The 21,928-nt window shown below is 34.5% G+C and overlaps 3 protein-coding genes across 5 annotated transcripts in view; 1 reads left to right on the forward strand and 2 right to left on the reverse strand.

Annotated features, from left to right (window-relative positions):
- Window positions 1-678: 678 nt before the first annotated feature.
- Window positions 679-7,929, reverse strand: LOC111496997 (probable sucrose-phosphate synthase 1). Its single transcript, XM_023147605.1, has 13 exons — window positions 7,695-7,929; window positions 7,492-7,581; window positions 6,807-7,048; window positions 6,481-6,544; window positions 5,673-6,371; window positions 4,300-4,416; window positions 4,053-4,184; window positions 3,777-3,953; window positions 3,012-3,065; window positions 2,866-2,928; window positions 1,861-2,796; window positions 1,593-1,720; window positions 679-1,306 (listed from the first exon to the last, which is right to left on the reverse strand). The coding sequence occupies exons 1-13, from the start codon at window positions 7,890-7,892 to the stop codon at window positions 1,027-1,029; spliced, it is 3,180 nt and encodes a 1,059-aa protein (XP_023003373.1). The 5' UTR covers window positions 7,893-7,929; the 3' UTR covers window positions 679-1,026.
- Window positions 7,930-14,305: 6,376 nt separating this feature from the next.
- LOC111496449 (calmodulin-binding receptor-like cytoplasmic kinase 3) lies at window positions 14,306-19,124 on the forward strand. 2 transcript variants are annotated; one of them, XM_023146902.1, is made up of 7 exons: window positions 14,306-14,735; window positions 14,860-15,302; window positions 16,427-16,686; window positions 16,829-16,994; window positions 17,089-17,178; window positions 18,178-18,476; window positions 18,587-19,124. In XM_023146902.1, exons 2-7 carry the CDS (start codon window positions 14,876-14,878, stop codon window positions 18,800-18,802), a joined length of 1,458 nt encoding a protein of 485 aa, XP_023002670.1. In that variant the 5' UTR covers window positions 14,306-14,735; window positions 14,860-14,875; the 3' UTR covers window positions 18,803-19,124. The 2 variants fall into 2 exon arrangements, with proteins under 2 accessions (XP_023002670.1, XP_023002661.1); XM_023146893.1 differs by having other exon boundaries at window positions 14,306-15,302.
- A 132-nt stretch (window positions 19,125-19,256) lies between these two features.
- The window catches only part of LOC111496463 (bifunctional purple acid phosphatase 26-like), a 6,566-nt gene continuing 3,894 nt past the window's right edge, over window positions 19,257-21,928 (reverse strand). For both annotated transcript variants that reach the window (XM_023146912.1, XM_023146921.1), the window contains exons 7-10: window positions 21,041-21,261; window positions 20,728-20,846; window positions 20,472-20,633; window positions 19,257-19,599 (exon numbers count right to left, since the gene is read on the reverse strand). In XM_023146912.1, coding sequence (XP_023002680.1) covers window positions 19,536-19,599; window positions 20,472-20,633; window positions 20,728-20,846; window positions 21,041-21,261 — 566 coding nt within the window. In that variant the 3' untranslated portion in view covers window positions 19,257-19,535. The remainder of the gene's footprint in view (window positions 19,600-20,471; window positions 20,634-20,727; window positions 20,847-21,040; window positions 21,262-21,928) is intronic.

Here is a 21,928-nt window from a genome sequence, read left to right on the forward strand (position 1 = left end):
AAATTATCTATTCGTGAAAATTTCACATAATTAATATTATAATCAACTTAAATATATAAAGACGTGTATGACTTATAAACTTTAATGTGAAAGAGATAGACTTCATACAAGAAGTGAGGAAAAATAAAATTATACTAATGATTGAAATTCGAAAATTAGACTTCTTTTCAAAATTATTAAATTTAAAAGTTTGATTAATATAATTATCCATATGCATGTAAATATTTGGAATATTTATTCATATAGGTATGAAATTTCAAATTATACTATATTTATTGTTTAATCAATATAACTCTTAATATTTGGCAATTAAATGATTTTTTGCCCATAAATAATAATAATAATAATAATAATCAAAAAGCCATTGCATGTCGCGTTGCCTTGGCATGGGTAGTTTGGCAAATTTCGCTCTTCTTTCTTTTCTTTTCTTTTTTTTGTCTGTTTGAAGGTTAAAACACTAACTATTTATTTAGCATAGCTTCAAGTTCATAACAATGTAATCATAAATTAGTTTTAAAATTTTAAAATTTATCATAATTAAAATTGCCAAACAATTTAATATTTGTATTTTGTTTGAGAATCTCAATAATTTAAAAATATTCTAAATTATAATAAATAAATAAATAAATAAATAAATAAAAAGCAATCAACCCAAAATTAGCTGATGTATTATTTTATTTTGTAATATTATTAATTGAAAATAGAACGGTACAAACAATGTACATAATATGAAAACATATCATAAACTTGCCCAATAAACAAACTTTCATTAATTTTTACAGTAACAGCTACCATGAAAGCAGTAGCAAGCTAGAAGACACTGGAATGACAAAAATACACAAGCTGCACACAACTGAGATTCAGCTTCTTTGTTTTTTTTATCCAAAAAGGTGGCCAATTGTTATTTCACCATTTTCTTTTCTTTTTCTTTGTCTTTTTTTTTAATTTTTTTTTTATAATGGCCGTTGAAGACGATCAGAAACGTACCAGAAGAGCTTAGTTCCAACTCCAAGCATTAGAAATTTTCTAGCCTTTGAGAAGTCCAATGGTCTCCAAGGAAGCTCGAATGTCAGCACTGCTAGCCTCTTCAGAAGCCTGTGCAATATTTGCAGAATCAACCGGAACAACGTCTGAAAGAGGGTAACTTCTATTAGCATGGAGCTGGTTGGCTGCGCCGTTACAAACGCCCTTCAGAACCACACTTTTGTGCACTCCACCAAGTAACCCTTCGTAATCTGTGTCCCCACTTTCGCCAACAAACACAACCATTTTTGATAGCTCCGTCCCCCATCGAACATAAAGATACCTGACACAGTTAAATGGTTAGGTCCTCAAACCTTATCGTAAAGAAAAAGGTCATTGTTGTTTCATAGTTTCTATGTTCCCAGACATTTAAATTGCTCCTTTCCAGCAGAATCCTCACTGCTTATATAATTCAAGACATATCGGGGCCGCAGAGTTGTAATTTCTCACAGGATTACCACATGCATCTTCCAATATCCATGGTTATAAAATTCATGAAGAAAACTAGAATATTGAGCAAGAGATTTAGTAAGAAAATATACAAGACCATGCACCATAAGTAACAGTACCTGAGAGCCTGGGAACGAGATGCCAATACTGGGATTATATTTAGCCTGGTTCCATTCTGAGAATAAACAGCATGACATCGCAGAGCTTGAATTCTCAGTGATTTTCTGAGTTCCTTAACTGCTGGAATCTGCATAAAAGCAAAGGAAATTCTTGACTTATAAACTCCTGAGACATGCAATCAACAAGCGATGCCTCTAAATGAAATACATATAGCAATAAAAAAAATTATAAAAAAAATCACGTCATCAATAAAAGTTCGAGAATTACCGCATCAGGCTTCCGAACATTAAAAGTGTAACAATAATTTGTTGAAAGTTGTTCAGCTGAAGTTACAATTTTTTCCTCCGTGTTAGTGTTCTTATCAGAGACCGAAGAAGCCCATTTAACTAGAGTTTTCCTTAATCCTTCTCCACCCCATCGATATTCGATGTGTGAATGGTAATAGAAGTCGACCACAAATGGATCATCTTCTAGATTTGTGGATGAATAATAAAGATCACTGCCACTATTGCAAATGAAGGCATCAAAATCATTTGCGTGGTAGCCCCCTGAGACCAGAAATGAATTTACTTCAGAAATGGTCAACGATGTAGAGAGAATAAACCCTATAGTGCCTTCATTCCTTTCCTTCTCCACTGCCCCAAACAACTTTCTCGTGGTATCAACGAGACCTGCAATACTATCACAATCCACTGCAATAACAAAGAGATGTTTTCTCCTCCTTAATGCTGGAAACTTGCCAACATTTGCATTTTGATCAGCTTTTTCCGCGACTGATTTTCGTGTATCCTTTGAAACGCCCTTTGACCAGCTCAATACAGCATTCTCTAATTTATTTGTTCTATCAGCAGCGTTTCCTTCTGACTCAAGAGATCTATCAATTCCACTACTCTTCTCAACATCTAATGAAAACTTCAGGTTTAGAGAAATGTCTTGTATATCTCTCCACGAATCACCGGGTGAACCTGATTCTGAGTTATCATCTTCATCTTCATTTCTTTGCCAATGTGGATACCTCGGTTTGCAACTAGCAATTCTTGATAGATATGTCTTACAATGCTCTGGCCATGAAAATAGGTGAATATTCTTCAAACCATTTTGCCGGCATCTAGCCCAGAGGTGCTTGTCTGCAACAAGCTTCAGAAGAGCATCAGCAATAGACTGTTGATCGTGTGGATCAATAAGAAGACCATTGTCGAGCACCTGCACAACAAGGTGAAGCATGAGCACCAACGCTTCTAAGCAAATTTTTATGGCTAAAAGCAGGCATACCCGATGTATATCAACAGGGCCTCCATTTTTTGTAGCAACAATAGGTAAACCATGAGCTGCCGCCTGATAAACAAAAGTGCAGATAACTGGTTAATAAAAAAAATGCTACTTGTGAAAAGGAAAAGTATGTAAAGAATAAAAATCACCTCAATTAGAGTGAGTCCAAATGGCTCAATGAATGCTGGATTTATAAAAACGCCCTGCAAATCGTAAGTAAGGATTCCAACTTAAAGGATCAGTGTTCACAGAAAAAGCAGAACGCCACAAGAACATTCCAGGCATGAAAAAGAACAAAAAACGCCAAGAATGTACAAGAGAAGATATCCCAAAATTCAGAATGGACAGTACTATAATCCACTAGTATTTAAGAGCATGATGATGCAAATTACAAATATTAGCCACTGGCCTCCAAAAAACTTAATGAAGTGCATATCATATTTCTCAAAGAAAGCCAGTCAACGTTTAGTGTGAAAAATCTCCTTCTTAAACCATTTTCCAAAATTCAAAGGATTCTTGCTAAATATCAAATTGACAAATAGTCTTGTGAACCTCAAAATGCAGTATGTATGTGCATGAAAGAAACTACTTAAAAACAAACTAGGCACAGCACCCACAAATCTACGTTGATGGCCAAAAAAAATAATAATGAATTAGTGTCCATGGTTCGAAAGCCATTGTAACGGTACCTGGAAGAAAAATATGACTTAAGAATTAGCAAGGTGCAGTGAGTGTATGATATTTCAGTGGAGTGTGCACATGAAAGAAACTATATAACTCAACTAATCAGCAAGCTGTAAATGATAAAATAATAGTTGGAGATAATATCTGGAGAATTTTAGTCAATAGTGTAAACGGGTCAAGAGAGATAAAATCAACTCAATGTTTAGTCTGAGAGAATACAGAAGGAATACCTTGGTTTTTGCTGCCAGACGATATATGTCAGGAACATCAGCTTGTTTGTGATGTTTAGGGTATGCCACTTGTCCATACAAATCATATTTGTCAATAAGTTTAAGCACTGAGAGAAGGACAGATGCATTTGTACTTGACATTTCATCAATTCCTTCTCTGTTACCCATAATTAGCGTCTGCAATGTATGAAGAAAAGTCACGGATAATTAACATGGCAGCAAACAGCATCAAGAAGATTGCCTGATCAATTATAGTCCTTTTAGGATTCCACGTACAAGGTTTGCAAGCTCCCTAAGTGGCCGACATTCTCCAAATGCTTTGACCAAAGTTGTGATGTTCTTCTTTGGATCTGGTCTAGCAAGGGCAAGAATCATGGGCTTACGAGGATTAGTGAAGAACCGCATTATCTGCAAATGCCAGAAGATAGGGTTGAACTATTAAGAAACCAGGATGAAATCTTCAAACAGCTAACTGTCCATATCCACAATAACTTAAAGTAGAAGCATGGTAAAAAAACATAACCTCAAACCAGATAGGTGGATCTGACAAAGCAGGGTGATCCTCACTTCCTTCTGTCTCAACGTCCATATCACCTTCAAGAGGAACAATATGATGGAACTCCATCCCAGGGGGAATTACCTGCAGAGAAGAAGGGAATTTTTTTTATACATCATATGAAATAAAAGTTGTCAAGGGCCCAACAAGCACAAACTTTTGAGATTAAGATGCAAGATGAAAGAAAATGAAGGGAAAAAAAACAAACAAGAAGAAGAAGACAAGTAAACTATAATGTCCCAAATTCTGATCAAATGCCGAGATTTTCCTGGCAGCACTTAATGTAAAAAATGGTTAAGATGAAAAGGGAATATTAAAGAAAGATGACAGTGAACGATATTACTAGTAATAGCTGCAATTACCATATGACTCTGAAGCACATTCTATTTATTTCTTCCAGTTTATGTTCCTCCAATATAAAACTATTTCAGACAGTCAACAAACAGAGCTAGCCTGCATCAGGCATGCAGTCAGACAACAATATGGCTTTGTTTGTAATTGTTGCAACTTTTAAAATAATAGAAAAATCAGTGGTCACACCGAAGAAAATTAGTGTTTGGTAAATTTTAACTTTATATTTGAAAAAGTAGATCATAATGTTTGGAAAAATAATACAAAATTGTTATGATCTGGCTAAAATGACCAAAGTAGACACTATTTCAATTATTTTTATATTAATATTTAACATCAATTTCATTATAAATTAATGGTTCAAAACTTTATATAATTTAAATTACAAGTTTGATAAAAGTTTAGGAAATACAGTTATAAAAAAATTTGAACCAATCAAAATTTTACTGATAAAGGGTGTAGATGTGAAAGGAAAAAAATATACATATAGACGGAAACTTAAAATTTTAGTTCCAGAGTATGAAATTATTTTTTGGGAAAGCTGTTTTTAAAAGCTACTGGTAGGTTGATTTGGTGATCTTGCACCTAAGAAGAAACTTAAAAAGATAAATGAATGAATAATTAGTATTACCAAACAAGTAGAACAGTTAAAATTCTTTCATAATTTCATTTGTACCTTGTAAAAGCAATCCCAAACGCACCCTACATCACGCCATAACAATGAAATTTGTGTACAATTAGATGGAAGATTTTATAATGCGTGTACCTCAGAAGTTAGAACTCAATATTTTGTTTGATGAGAAAGGACTGCAACCTATCAATATGACTCAAGACTCAAATTTAATCAATATCAAATAAAGAATGGGAAACACTAAATAAACATGAAAATAGCATTAATCTCATCAAGCATTAAACGTGTTGAAGGTCAAATTTATTGCTTAGATGCATAAAACTCAACATACAAGCATGCAGACATTTCAATAACTTACCGCCATTCGAGGCATGAATCTGCCGTAACAACTCACGTTACGCTTGATCCTAGCACGTAGTTTACGTTCCAAGATTGGATCAAACCCATCATATAATCTCCATTGCTCTTCAATTTCCTGTCTAGTACTAGTAATAATTATTTCAGAGGCATCAAGAGCTAATTCTTCAGCCTCTATCCGCCGCATTATTTTGTATGTTGAATTTATCTCATCCCTTGTCAATCGACCCTGTTTTAGTAATTGCTCCAATTTATCCCGACCTAATGAGTGGCCAGTAAAAAGCATTGGAACATTTAAAGCACCAGAGAGCAGTGCAGCAGAATCCCCCGCATCAGCATAATGCCCATGGATTGCAACTGGCCAGACTGGATTCCCCCCACCAATCTGCTCACCAAGAACTTTAGACATCTGGATGACATGGCTAAGTGCACCGTCAACAAATTCAGGGATGTGAGGCCACAGAAGTTCTTTAGGAATATATTTATCTCTTGGACCAAACGGTATCCGAATAATATAAGCACCACTGCTCTCGCCCATCTCACCTACCAAGCCTTCTGAACTAGTAGGAGCCAGCATTTCTGTAGGTTCTGCATAGCTCCAATCTACATCTGGGGATGATACTTGTCTAGTGAGCAAATCTACCCGATACACGCCAGGCATTGATCCCAAGGCCCTAGCAAGTTCCACTACATACTTAACCTAAACCAAGTGGAGAAGTAAATATCAATCAGTTATGCAGTTCTATACATTTAGAAAATGAAGTGTTATATAATTCAAATTTATAGAGACAGACTGAAACAAATATTACCTGACCACCAGTATCAGAATCACGGCCAAGCTCCATGTTATCCCCCCTTATCAGACCATGAAGGCTGCACAGCATTGATCACCAATGTTAATGACATGGGTAATAAGGGAATTATTCTTTGGCAGTTTAAAGATAGCTATACAAATCTACAAGCACTTCAAAGGTAAATGTAATGCAAAGAAATAGGAGACTATATTTGCCTTAGCTGAAGTAAAAGTATGCTTGATAAACCAAGTGAATATGCATAACTTGGCAAGTTTGCAACAATAAAAGAATTGTAACAAAAAACAATTATATCCAAAAGAAAAGAAAATTCTTGCTCTTGCCTCACTAATACAATATATAGCTTTTTCCCCTTTTGTTGACTAGCCCACACCTCCATTGCATCAACAGAGCTGATTCTCGGCAGACGTGTTTTGGCGCTGTCTCCATGAACCGGTGTATCACCGACCACTTCTCCTTTCTCTCCCTCCGATAAATCTTCAGACATATCAGCTGTTGCTTCTCTTCGACCTTTTTCGCGTTCAAGACGACGTTTAGCCATCCTCTGGGCTTCCTCTCCTTCAAGCTATAAAACCATAGAATTCATAACTACTAGTTTTGAACGTAACATGATTTCCGTTTTCCAATTTAACCGTCACCTTTATATAATTCAAATTCAGCATAACAGAAATGCATTGGGGATAATCCTTCCGACAGTTGTTAATGTATAAAAGACTACAAGTTCTGTCAATTTTATTTTATGCCCGGTAATTTTCGCAAAATATAATTTAGAACACTCGCATGAAGGTGCACAGGACATAATCACAATCTTCATACAGGAAACGATGAATGAACTCGAGAATGCAGCCAAATAGTAGGCAACAAATCTTAGGGAAAGAACGAAGAGAGGACGAGGTTTCTCTCTCTCTCTCTCTCTATATATATATATTTTCTTCAGGTGGCCTATGATGCATGCGAATCATCCACATAATCTGCGATTATTGGAGTTCTTAAAAAAGAAGACGGAACCTGCTTCTTTTGTCGAGCTAAGTTCCAAATCCTCCAGCACATATTCTCCAACCTAGTATTCCTCTCCTGGGGACTTCGGGTGGCTGCAGCCTTGAGCGAACAATCATGACAGCAACAACAACCATAACAAGCAACTCAAGATCAGAGAAAGAAACGCCATAGTTTGATAAATCAAGCATGGAAGTAAGTAAATGATTGATTACCTTAACCCACGAGCGGTATAGATCGCTCTCATCGAAGCCGGTGATGACCTCCTCGACGAAATACCGAGTGGGACTGAAATGTCCTCTCTCTCGGAGAAGCAGCGACGGCGATGGCTTGGCAGACTTGGCTTCATCTATACCAGGTCCAACGTCCAGAATTGCCTCCAAATAGCTATTAATCCAATCATTTCCAGCCATTACGCCTGAAAGTTGAAACCTCGATTCCTATCTCCCTTCTTCCTCCGTCCAGAGAGATTTAACTCTCAGAAGAAGAAAAAAATGTGTGAAGGAAGGCAGACGAAGATGATTTATATGCGTGGAAGTTTGTAAAATCAGAGCCTCAGAAGTTTTAAATCAGTAGATTTTGACAATCGAGACTCAAAAAGATGATGAGATGCGTAATTGGCTGTCGTTTTCTTCCCTAGTGAGCGCGCTAAAAGCTCCACCGCTGTCATCGGCCCTGCATTTCACCATTAATACTCCTAGCTTCCGTGAATTTCTATATGAATCTCAGTTTTTTCGTTGCGATAAATTTCGGTAACTCCACATCAATGCCCGATATCAATTCATCGACTTCAATCCAATGGTCACCAACAAATTTTGTAATTGACACCTAAATTTCCAATTAATTAATTGTAAGAGGTTATTATATGTATATATAAATTTTCTTTTTGAGACAGTAAGACCTCTTACTTACACCTCACTATAATTAATTATTTTAATATTAGTAATGCTTCTCCATTATACTTTTTTATTAGGACATTTCTCAAATATATATATTAAGAAAAATACCTTTCACATCAATAGGGTCGTCAAAAAGGTCACAGAAATAGTTTTTGGGTGTCATGACGTATTTTTTTAATTAATAAAATAAGATATATTTATACATTTATAATTTACGCAGTTTCCCACTTTTTAACGTGTACTCTTATATTATATTTTTCTCTATTCTTTTTTAACGTATAGTTTTCCCTATTTAATTTTACTTTTTATATATCTTTTTTTTTTTTGTAAACTTTTTATTTTCTTGCTCACTATTTAGTTAAGTTGTGACATAAAAGACGAAACTGACATGACATATCTTGAAAGTTAATGTATTGTCATTTCTTTTTGCAAATAAATGTGTTGTCATTTCGACCACACACGTAAATATAATATACCAGGTTGTTTTATTCTTGTTTATGAAATTTTAATTTAATCTCTTATATATTTTAGATTTTATTCATTTAAATTTTTAAATCAAAATAATTTATTTAAAATTTTTCAAAATGACCCACTATATGTTGATTTTCATTTAATATGTGTTTGATGAGTTCTTATTTTATCTATTAAAAAATATTCCTAAAATTTAGAATTTTAATATAGAAATTAGGAGAAGTAATTAATTTATGTTGCCTAATTAACCGATTAAATATTCTTCTAAGATTTTAAAATACAACTCGAACCATTGTTTTCACAATAAAATGACATGCAACAAAGGAGCCAAATAAATCCAAACAAAACAACCTAATTACCTCAGTTTTGAGAATGATGGGTATTTCGATTGATGCCAAACCTTTCGAATTTTTGAGTGTGACAAACTTTAATTCATGTGAACTTTATCTTTAATCTTTAAAGTAATACTTTTGCATTTTTTTTTTTTTAATAAATTCCAATAACCAACCATTTTGATTATATTGTTCTTCATTTTTCATTTAATTAAACTAATTATTAAAAAATCATAAAATATTTTAAGTTTGTGATGTTATTTAAATGAAATGAATGGAGAAAATTAAAGTATTTTCACTTTTCGAATAAAGCTCTTTCAAGAAAGGTGGTAAAGATTTGTTCCCGAACATATTCCGACTTTTTTAAGGCATTTTGGCAACCTTCATGGTTGAAGCCATACATAATCTTATATATTTAAACTTTTTTTTTTTTATAAAAACCGTCAAAGAAAAATAAAACATTAGAAGACAAAGTGAAAACGCTAATTATCTAAATAGATTTAGAAGAGTCAAGTCAGTAGATCTAGACATTTGTTCTCACATCAATAAGATTCACGCACAATATTAGGTATAAACTAACCATAGAGTGGTCCTTTCGGACTCCCTGCAAAATGTGGTCCTTCTTAGCTTTCCACCCCTTATGGATCTAAGTAATAATTTGTAACACCTCATGCTCAGGATTTTGATCAAGATTTAAAATATGAATTTTATGTTCGATGACTTTGATATTCTCCTACAACCCTTGCGACATGGTCAGATTACCTATTCTCGCTTCTTAAGAGTGAAGATCGTCCCCACATACCCACACGAGTCTTTTCAACATATTTTGTCCTCACTCACATGCATCTCAATCCCTATAAGGTCAACCAACATAGAATTGTTCTAAGTAATACACGCTTACCAATGAAGTTTCTATGATTGAGCTATCGAAAAAGAATGTGCATCTCACTTTCATTCGGGCGTGATATTCGTTCGTTCATATACTTTTTCTTTACTCAAGTATCACATAACTCAAACACGTCTAAATATGTTGGACATGACAACACACGGTGTGAGATTTCTATGCAAGTCATCATCACAATTGACTCGTCTCTCCATTCGATCCGACATGGCGAAGGTTGCCAGAATCACACATCAACAAATATGACAGTGCACTAGTGTTTATTTTCTATGCCGATCATCATCTCCACATTGGATCATACATTGATGAAGGTCATCGTTACGTGTCCTTCTTTAACTCTAAGGGGACCTTTATTAACTTTCTTTTTCTTTTGTTAAATCACTTCATCATCATAGGTTTGATTTAATTTTAAATTTAGACCCCATAATCATAAATATTTTGTTTTTCTCCTAATAATTCAGTTGTAACTCACTATTTATCTCACACTTATATTTTACCATTTTGTCCTTAAGCACGAACCTTACCAAGATTAACTTCCTTCCGTAGTACCCTATCCTTAGGGAAAGTCGAATCCCCGCTGCCTCCTTAAAAGAGAGATGTTCTGAACCACTAGATGACAGCGGCATACTTGCCCGACTGCCATCCCATTAGGATCGTAGTATGAATAGTTTTTTGAAATTGTGAATATAAATATAATCGACTAATATGATGCAATTCGAAGGATTTTTATGTCTTTTATTATTCCATAGAATTTTTTAATTTAGAATTTATATTTATGAATCTATCATATAATTCTATATAGAATAATTTAACGTGGTTTACTAGTGATCAGATGAAAAATATTATAAAATCATGTTTATAACGTCTAAGATACCAATAAATTGTCAGTAATTTCGTTTATATTATTAATCTTGTCACTCGTGACAAAAACAATAATAAATATATAATATATTATAAAAATATTCATAAACAATTAATACATATTTATTCGAGATTCAAAATTTCATAAATAAACAAATAAATAATATATAAATATAGGGATAATAAAAGAATATTATTCCTAGATCCAAATTCCGAACTCACATGGGGGAAGAAAAAAGTACTTTATTTAAAAAAAAAGAAAAGTGAGTGGAAATAATCCAAATTAGACCGGTCCCGGTTTACGTTTGATTGCACGTTGAAATTTAAAATACTATTTTATATTTTATTCGAGTAATTACTTTTAATGATCATCACCTTTTTCAACGCAACACGTCGCTCGTTTATGTACACCTGGCCCATTAATTTATTGACATTATTTAACTTTTCTTAAAATATTAATATCATTCCACTTAACTCGTTATACTAAAAAAAATATTCAATTAACTTACCTAAGGTTGTTGATATATTAATAAATATAAGGTTGTGGTCATGTTTTTTTTGGTTTAAATTTCTAAGAAAGCTTGTGATTGTACTTAAATATTCAATTAACTTACCTAAGGTTGTTAATATATTCAATTAATGTCGTGTGGTAATGCATTTTAAATTTACTTTTTAAGTCATAATAGCAATCCTTTGTCTTCTATATTTCTATTTAGATAAGGTGATAAAAGATTTACTTTTATCTAGAAACTAGATTTGAAAAAGGTGAATATAGGGCCGTAGCTTTTTTTTACTTTTACCTTTGATAGAACGTTTCATGAAAAGGTATAAGATCGAAAAAACTAAAGTTTTTGTCATAATTTAGTGCAAGTTATTGCTAGTTCGAATTAGTCAAAATATTTGTAGTTAATATCTCGAAAATATATTAGTTATGAAATATATTTTATTTATTTGTATCAGTTAATATTATTTGATTAATAATATATTTTATTTTATTGTCAAAATTTAATTACTTTATATTCGTAGATATTAGATGGTAACTTGTATCTTTTTTATTTCAATTCTATTTTTCATTCTTAATTCTATATTATTATTATTATTATTTTGAAAAATAATATTTTCGGATCTATTTTCATAAGGGTAGGAATAGTCAAAGACATCTGGAATAAAAAGGTGAGTGTATGTGAGAAGTTGGTGGAAAAGGGGAAAAGTGCAATTTTATTCGATTCGATGGGCATCCAAACTCCAGTGACAGCCTTTTTTATTATTACATTTATAAAATAATAAATAAATAAAAACTGAAAAAGAAATTGAAAGAAAGAGCTGAAATATTTAATATTGGAGTCGGCGAAATTAAACCCTGGTCTCCTATTCTGGATAACCCTCTGAAATGTCACACAATCCCTTTCCTTTGCCCTCCATATTCACTAATATTTCCTTCAAAAAAAAAAAAATATCACTTTTTCATATTTAGTCAAAATTCTTTTGCATTACTTACTTACTGTATCCACACACATATATATATATATATATATATATATATATATATATATATATATATATATGTGGATATACTTGGAAATTTTTGTGACAAGCAATTGGAGATGGCTAATCGACAAAATGTAATGTCTTCCACTTGCTGGAGTTCCTCTGAGGGTAACTCTCTTGTCTCCTTATTATCTCTATCTTACTTATGTCTCATTTTTTTTTTAATTGTAACGTTATATGGTGTATTTGATAATCCATTGTCCTCCTCGGTTGTTTATTACACACGCGGTTGAATGGGCGCTTCTTAAGTGTCGCAACTTTGTTTGTCTCAACTTGAGGGTCACAACCTATTCTCTTTTATGTTATGGTTGTGATATTCTCCTTAAAAAAAATTTTGGGACACAATCGCATGGTGAATTGTGACATTTGAACATGATTTTAGATTGGAATATATACCTATAATCAAGATGCCATAATTAATAAATGGATCGATTATCATGAATGTAGTTCGTCTAATAAAATATCTTTCTATTGTCTCCTTTTTTTTCGATAAAAAATGTCAATCTAAGACACGAATTCTCGTTTTAATACTAAAATTTATTAGAAATTATGTAATGTTAATTTTTATAAGAATATTGATTAAGTGGGCGTTGTTTATTTCCTTTTAATATTCAAATAAATTATTTAATTGATGGGTAGGTAAACCCTAAATAATTAGTGTTTGAAGAGTACAATGAAAATATATCACCGCAGGCTAGATTTTATATAGTTTTATTATCAAATAGTTAGTTATAATTTGAGACATTTCAATTTTTTTATGAATTAATTATTCTCTAGAATAGCTTTATCCATCTCTATCACGACAACAAAATTTTAAAAAAATAATAAAGCAAACAAATATTAAAAGATAATGTTGAATACAACTTGACACCATCAATTTATTTTGTGAGAATTTAAGATTTTTATGAAATAGACATTTCCATTTGTATGATATTTTAGTAATTTAAGATATGGGAAACATAACAAAAATAAAATAACGTATTTATGTACTAATAAATGATGGTATATAATTACCTATATTTATATTTTACATCTTGACATAACATATATATATATATATGTATATTGCATAATTTCATGTTAACTAAATGTATTTGGTTTTTAGTACATTTTCTATTTATTTATTTGTAATTTCTAAGATAATAAATATTTTTTCTTTTAAAGAACTCTAATTTGAGAATGTGATCAATATAATTTATTAAAAATATTCTGTTAGTATTTCTATTATATATGATTTGAAATTTGGGTTATTATATTTCCAATAAATAAATGGCCCTAGATTATGGTATGAGTCATTTTTTATTAGTTGTTTTTATTTACGATGTTTGTTGGGCTTCTGCCTGGAAATTATTAAAAGCCCATTGGACTTCGGAAAGTCTGGCCTGCAAACTACTTGTTGGCCTGTTTCACGGTGTTTGTTGGGCTTCTGCCTGGAAATTAACATGAGCCCATTGGACTACGGGAAGTCTGGCCTGTAAACTTCTCGTTGGGCTGTTTCACAGTGTTTGTTGGGCTTCTGCCTGGAGATTAATATGAGCCCATTGGACTACGGGAGGTCAGGCCTGTAAATAATTGCTACTTGTTCTTTAAGTTAAATTAAAATTAAAATTAAAGCTCTATTATACAACTATTTTACTTTTTTTTTTTTTTTTAATTTCTAAAGTTAAGTCTATAAATACTACGTGTCAAAGTTAATTACCAAAACATTTCATCATTTTGACCGTTAATGGAACTGCCCTTATGAATAATAATTAAATACTTTCTTTATTATTGGATAAAATTCCAACTATCTGATCGACTCTGCTGCAGCCGCGTCAAGATGAAGAACAATCCATCATGAAAACAACTACTGGAGTCCAGTCAACTTCGATCCTGGCCGTTGATTTGAAATGGATGTTAACATTTTTTGTATTTATTAATCATCTGGAAAATATCACAGGAGTTTGACGAAGCGACGAAATTTATGTTCAAATCAACTACTGGAGCAAAGGATTGTTGAGGAAATGGTGTTTTCCGAGCAGTCAACTTTATCCAACCTTATCCCATGGTACATCGCCTTCTCTCTCGACGATTCTTTGTTATTGCTATTGGCTATTGCCTTGCGATTCGTTGTTTTTCACTCTATTGTTAGCTTCGCCGCCGATGGGATTCTTCCTGCTGTTATTCTGATCGGAGCTTCATTTGGTTGGCCTCTTGAGTGTTGGCGATTCGTGAAGTGAGTTTAGATCGTCTCTTCGAGTTCCGGTAAGTTTTGGTGCCGTTGAACTAGGGCAATTTGGGAGTGACTTTGGAAAATTGTTGCTATTCGTCTCAGCGCTGATGATTGGGATGGAATAAATTGATTAAATAGTCTTGATCGCTTTCTTTGGGTTTGATTTCCAAAGATGGCTGTTCTTCTTGTTATGTCATCGATAATAGCGTCCGTCATGGGCGTATTGCTGGCCCTATCGCCAAGAGTATATGCTCATGAGTTTATGATGGAATCAGGGGTTTCAAGTGCTAATCAGATTCCTTACTCGGTTTCGTATGGAATCAGGGGTTTCAAATGCAACTTTTTTGCAGCTGATATTTCAGTTAAAACATCAAGGAAACTGTTAAGGGAAGAAAGGGAGGAGGAATACACTAACCTTAAAGATTGTGATTATCCTCATCATAGAGAAAAACAGGATGGGAAATCTTTGGCAACCCCCCAAAATATTGGAATGGTAGTAACTGGAACATTCGTTTTATGTTTGGGTGTTCTCTGTCCTTGTTTTTATCGAAAGAGGAGACACACAGTTCAAAGAGGCATTAAAATAGAACAACAATCAGGTGAGTCATCGGTTCTATATGAATTTCTAGCACTTTATGATGATAGGAGTATTGTTAGTTAAAGATTCTACATCACCTTTGTGAGATTCCAAATCGGTTGGAGAGGAGAACGAAACATTTTTCATAAGGGTGTGGAAACCTCTCCCTAGCATATGCGTTTATAAACTTTGAGGGGAAACCTAGAAAGAAAAGCTCAAAAAGGACAATATTTGCTAGTGGTGGACTTGGGCTGTTACAAAGGGTATTGAGCTAGACACCGGGAGGTGTGCCAGCGAGGACGCTGGGCCCCATGGGGTGGATTATGAGTTCCTATGTCGGTGGGAGAGGGGAACGAAGCATTCTTTACAAGAGTGTGAAAACCTCTCCTTAGCATACACGTTTTTTAAATTTTGAGGAGAAAGCCTAAAAAGGACAATATCTGGTAGCGGTGGGCTTGAGCTGTTACAAATGGTATCAAAGCCAGACACCAGGAGGTGTGCCAGCGATGACGCTGGCCCCCAAGAAGGGTGGATTGTGAGATCCCACATCGATTGGAGAGGGAAACAAAGAATTCCTTATAAGGGTGTAGAAACCTCTCCCTAACATACACTTTTTGAAACTTTGAGGGGAAACCTAGAAGGGCAAGCTCAAAGAGGACAATATTTGCTAGCGATTAGCTTGGGCTGTTACAAATAGTATCAGAGCCAAACACTGGGAGGTGTGCCAGCAAGGACGTTGGGCCTCCCAAGGGGGATGGATTGTAAGATCCCACATCGGTTGGAGACGGGAACAAAGTATTCCTTATAAATGTATGAAACAACCCTAGCATACACGTGGGGGACCTAGAAGAAAAAGTCCAAAGATGACCATATGTGGTAGATTTGTCCTATGAAAGCCATTAAAATGTCAAACTGAGAGTGGCAACTCAATTTAGAATTTTTGTTATCCATTAAGAAGGGCCATTGCAAGATGAACATTTTTGTTCACTCTTCAGTCACTCATTCTTCTTCTCTATATGTCAATGAATGCAGCATGTTTAAATAGTGTATTTTGTGTCCTTTTTTGACAAAGGCACTGCCCTTCCTTGACATTACCTGGTGAGCATCAAATGTTCTTGAAATTGAGTTATAAATTCTTTCTTTCAGTTCATTCAGCCTCCATTGAAGTGATGAACCCTGCTTCTGAAAAGGTTCCAGCCAGTCCACTTCGAGTACCACCTAGTCCTAGATATTCCCCATCTCCCAGATTCAAACGGCTTGGATCTGTACATCTCAACATGAGCCAAGTAGCCAGAGCAACTCAAGATTTCTCCCCAGCTCTGCGCATAGGCGAAGGAGGTTTTGGAACTGTCTACAAAGCACAACTAGAAAATGGGCATGTAGTTGCCATAAAACGTTCAAAAAAGGTAAGTACCAAATTTTTATGCTGTTTTTGTGATGATAGGATATGTAAAATCTCAAATTCTATGTGTATTGTCCTCGTTCCTCTGGCCTTTTACCCTTGTTTCTGAGAAAAGTAACAGCATCTGTAACACAATTATTTTGCAGGAACTGTTTGAGAATTCACGAACTGACTTTAGCAGTGAAGTAGAATTGCTGTCCAAAATTGATCATCGGAGTCTGGTTAAGCTGCTGGGTCATGTTGATCATGGAAATGAGCGCATTATCATTACGGAATATGTAGGAAATGGTACTCTTAGAGAACACTTGGATGGTAATGTTTCTACCCTATGGAAGACCAAAAATTAAACTGTTGTTTAACTCTGATGGCTTCTTTAAGGCTCATGACTGCGCTTTTATCATTGTAGGTGTGCATGGAAAAGTATTGGATTTTAATCAAAGACTTGAAATTGCCATTGACATTGCTCATGGACTAACTTACCTCCATATGTATGCAGGTTAGAATCTTTTTCATTAGTCAGCTTATAAATGTCACTCATTTTTTTGATATCAGGAAGGGCCAACTTTGAAAGTGGACATAATTACTAAGCAACACATCCTTTTGATTGTGTGTATATTTTTATATATATAGAAGTGTTTGTCTAATTAACAATTATTTTTTATGTCCCAAATAATATTTATTTTTTAAAATTTCTTTTAAGAGAAGATTTTTGAGGATCTGCAGTTACGGTTCAAAATCCCTTGGTAAGAATATTATTTTTACAACTGTGATATCTCGACTATCTCTCATGACAACCACCTGACCCTACAACAACGGGTCAACAAGAAAATTTGTAGGACATTAAATCCTAGTAGGTGGATACTATGACTTGATGTGAGATCTCACATTGGTTGGAGAGGGGAACGAAACATTCATTATAAGGGTGTGAATACCTTTCCCTAGCAGACGCGTTTTAAATCTACGAGGTTGATGGTGATACGTAACAGGCCAGAGTAGACAATATCTGCCAGCGGTAGGCTTTGGCTGTTACAAATGGTAATCAAAGCTAGACGCCGAACGGTGTACCAGTGAGAACGCTGGGCCCTTGTGAATCCCACATCGATTGGAGATGGAAACAAAACATTTCCTTTTAATGATGTTGAAACCTCTCTCTAGCAGATGAGTTTTTAATCCGTGACGTTGACGGCGATACGTAATGGGCCAAACAGACAATATCTGTTAGTGGTGGTGGACTTACACTTGAAAACTTTTATTATTACCCTATTGACCACTCGGCCAACCAATGGTGATTTTCCGGTAAGAACAACTTAGAAAATATAATGGTTATTTGAAAGTTATTATTTGTGAAAAGTTGAGTTATACTCGTTTTATCAGTAAGTTGATTTACATGGAACCAAATCTCCCAGCTCAAATTTCTCAAGCTTTGTTTAGGGTTATCGTATTGGATTTTTTCTGCTGTCCAGCTAGTTAACCTTTTCTTTTTCTTGTTGACTAGAGAAGCAAATTATTCACAGAGATGTGAAGTCTACCAACATTCTTCTTACCGAAAACATGAGAGCAAAGGTGGCGGATTTTGGATTTGCAAGGCTTGGAACATTGAGTACAGATCAAACGCACATTTCAACTCAGGTGAAAGGAACTATTGGTTACCTTGACCCTGAGTATATGAAGACTTATCAACTTACTACCAAGAGTGATGTCTACTCATTTGGGATTTTACTCGTAGAAATTCTAACAGGACGCCGTCCATTGGAAGTTAAGAGGCCTCCTGATGAGCGGGTCACAATAAGATGGGTGAGTTAAACGTTCTAATCATTTTCTTAAGAAACCTTTCAAGTTTCAAACGAACTTTTTACTCATCGTTTCTGAAAGATCGCTTCTTGTTTTACTTTGGTTCGTTGCAGGCTTTCAACAAGTATAGTGAAAACAAAATTCTGGAAACCTTAGATTCTTCAATGGAGGAAACTGTTGACGCAGAGATTGTCATCAAAATGTTCAAATTGGCAATCCAATGTGCAGCACCGGTACGAGCGGAACGACCAGACATGAAATTAGTTGGGGAGCAGCTGTGGTCAATAAGAGCAAATTATATGTCACAGAAGAAGGCAAGATTACCTTAAAAAGATGTGTTGTGTTGGAAACTCCAGAGATGATCCACTGTGATTTCATCGATTGACCATGTCGTTTAGAAGTTCACCTCCCTTCTTCAGATTCTTTCCACGTTTGATGCTTTACTTAGTTACCCTGTAATTAGAGTTTTCACCTCCAACAGATATCATTCATCTCTGTTTTAATAGGTGAATCACCTATTAATTTAGAGTTTTTCTTTTCCTTCAACTTCTCTAGAATTGAAGTCAACAACACTTGTGTACCATTGTAAAAAAGGGGGGTTATTCCCAATTTGATGCCAAATGATATTAAAAATTGATATTGCAATTGAAATGGTAAATAATGACAATAATTTTAATTTTGTATGTATTTGAAATTGTGTCGGAGATATTGTCACCATGTCTTCTTTCAATTTTTACCTTATTGCCATGTTAACTTCCATTCATCATTCCAATTGAGAAATATTGGGAAGTTTCCTTGGGATTACTAAAAGATATTAATAGCCACCGGGCATGGCCTGTTCATTTCAAAAGCTGACCTCTGAAAATATAGGCAAAGCTATCCATAAACTGTTTTAGATCCATCGAAACATTATACATTCCCAAGCTAGTGAACCCATTTGAAAAGCCAGAGATAAGAGCTAAACATCTCAATAAAACAGACGCATATTATAAGTGTACTTCCTCACACAAGCAGTATCAAGCTATTGTGCCTCAGGCGCTTAATGGCTAAAATTTCAAGAGGTCATGCTTCATCAATCACCATCTGAATATGTTTCTTCAGTTTTCTCCTTCGATGGTTACGTCCCCTGCACATGCGAACATGTCTTAATGATCAATGGCAAGAGATTTCACAAACTGCATCAAGTTTATATCATCAGTTTGATTAGATGTAATATGGAATGCGCTTGCGTTATGATGACCGCGTAGTTAAATATGTGCTTCTACCTTTACAGAAAAGCCGAGGGGGATAAGCGGGAGAAAAGACCAGAGGGTAGAAAATTGTTCTCGAGATGGTATGTTTTTCTTTCTAATTTATCTCTTCAGAAAGAGCAAACAACTTTATTTACTTGGATTCTAGTGAAGGGAGATCCAGGAATAGACAAAATCATTTAGTCTAACACATCTCAAATGAATCAAGCTTGAAATCAATTTTACATGTAAACTGAAGTGGTGAGACAATAATATCTTCACTTTTGATCCCCTTCCATTAGACACAAGTCGGTAAGTCACTTGCAGAATACTTGCTTTCCTGTTTCCTTACCATTGAAGTTGTAGTTATGATTGATTGGAGCCTTTTCTTAAATCTGTAATATAGGTTTTTGTTTTTGACTCCTTGTGTTGAGATTTCCTTTTTCCCTAATCCTGTCTCTTTTTCTCGATGAGAACTTGAATGTTATGTGGAGTCTTGGGGTGAAGAGGAATAACAGAGTCTTAGTAAGAGTTGAGAGAGGTCTTTCAGTCATGTTTGGGCTCTATTTTAACGTCGGCCTTGGTAGCAAAGCCGATTTGTAATTTACCCATTAGGTCTTATTTTACTTGATTGGGGGCCCTGTTTTTAGCTTCCCTCATTTTGTGGGGGTTTTTTTTTGGTATGTCCTTTTATTCTTTCATTTTTTCTCGAAAGTTTGAAAATTGAATAACAATTAAAAAAAAGATAATAACATAAAAGTGCACTAACCAGTATTGATTGTGTAGTATGAATTCATCTGTTGCCACTTTCTTCCCATCATCATTTCGGTTCCAGTGGTAAAATGCATGTGTCCTATTTTTGATTTCCAAAGTTGAATGCCCATAGCTGGCTTCTCTAAATGCTGAGTACTCTGGTTGTGGATCTTTAAACCTAATACAGATGGACAGACCATAACCCACGTTAGACATATTGAATGTCATATCTACATCAATGAACGAATTTAGTGAATGCTAATAAATTTTACCTTCCAGCAAGACCTTCCTGGTTTCCGCCATCTCCAACTGTGATGTAAACAGGGGCTGATTTGTCTGCTATGGTGTGATGATCACCACTTACATTGTAGTGTATACTTGAGATGCGATACTAAAAATAAGAAGGAAAAAAGGAGGGAAATAAAAATCGAATCCAAATAAGACAATCATGAGATAAGCATCTATTTAACGAAGCAACAAGGTAAACATAAGCATTTGTCTAACAAAGTTGCACACCAGAAAAAATTGTTCCAATCTACGGTAGAAATAACCACCATATGGCTTAAAAAGGAAAGAGCAACATACCGATCGTTCATAAGCATGGACATGACCAGCAAAGACAACATCAACTCTGTACTTCACGAACCAGCTTTCAAATACTGATTGCATACTTTCACCCTCCTGGAAATGTGCTTCATTACTATTGTATATTGGAACATGCATAAGAACAATCAACCATGGCGTCTTCTCCCGGTCAACCCTTCCCAACTCCTCACGAAGCCAGTGCCATTGAGGTGTGTACTTCACTGAAATAAATAATTGTAAAGTTTCTAAAGGGCAAAAACTTGAAAGTCGGTAGCCTTCACAAAAGATTAAAGGAAAACATAAGATAATACGGGACATGAGCTCATTATCCAAGTGCCTGTCTAAGTGTTCAAATTAGCTAGAAACTAACATGTTAAATTTTCTTTAGTTTACTTTAAAGCTAGACTGAACTACGCATGCGACGGTTACATGAAGAAAAATGGAACCAATCCTCAGTTGCGGTGTTTGAACTGGTCATCTTTCTGGACACATGACCTTTCAAATGCTAGGTTAGATCTGCAAATTTTAGCCTCAACATTCTTAAACAGAAAAACTTGTTGCATGGGAAGTGCTTAAACTCGACAGTTCAATAGCTTAATCACGTGTATTTGAGAAACAATTCCTCCAACAGTTAAAGCTGCCAAAGTTTGACGCTCATTAGACAAAACCAACGTCATTAGATCCATTTTGCAAAGAAGTTGAAGTGATTGGAACTCTCCCTGTAATGTTCTAACCTATCTTTCCAATTTGTCAAATACATGTTTAAAAGCAACAATACTGTTTTGTAAGGGTACAATTATGGGGACCCAAACAACCCCACAACAAAAAAAAAAAAAAAAAAAAAAAAAAAAAAAAAAAAAAAAAAAAAAAAAAAAAAAAAAAAAAAAA

The sequence above is a fragment of the Cucurbita maxima genome, unplaced genomic scaffold (assembly GCF_002738345.1).
Source record: "Cucurbita maxima cultivar Rimu unplaced genomic scaffold, Cmax_1.0 Cma_Scf00002, whole genome shotgun sequence".
In the NCBI taxonomy this organism is placed as follows: domain Eukaryota; kingdom Viridiplantae; phylum Streptophyta; class Magnoliopsida; order Cucurbitales; family Cucurbitaceae; genus Cucurbita; species Cucurbita maxima.

Excerpts from the sequence above, each read along its gene's own strand:
- LOC111496997 (XM_023147605.1), bottom strand. The coding sequence starts at position 7,892 with ATGGCTGGAAATGATTGGATTAATAGCTATTTGGAGGCAATTCTGGAC. Across the intron at positions 4,185-4,299 it reads ATCCACCTATCTGGTTTGAG|ATAATGCGGTTCTTCACTAA; the intron begins GTTATGTTTTTT and ends TGGCATTTGCAG. Across the intron at positions 3,066-3,776 it reads GTCTGGCAGCAAAAACCAAG|GGCGTTTTTATAAATCCAGC; the intron begins GTATTCCTTCTG and ends TACGATTTGCAG.
- LOC111496449 (XM_023146893.1), top strand. The coding sequence starts at position 14,876 with ATGGCTGTTCTTCTTGTTATGTCATCGATAATAGCGTCCGTCATGGGC. Across the intron at positions 15,303-16,426 it reads TAAAATAGAACAACAATCAG|TTCATTCAGCCTCCATTGAA; the intron begins GTGAGTCATCGG and ends TCTTTCTTTCAG. Across the intron at positions 16,687-16,828 it reads CCATAAAACGTTCAAAAAAG|GAACTGTTTGAGAATTCACG; the intron begins GTAAGTACCAAA and ends ATTATTTTGCAG.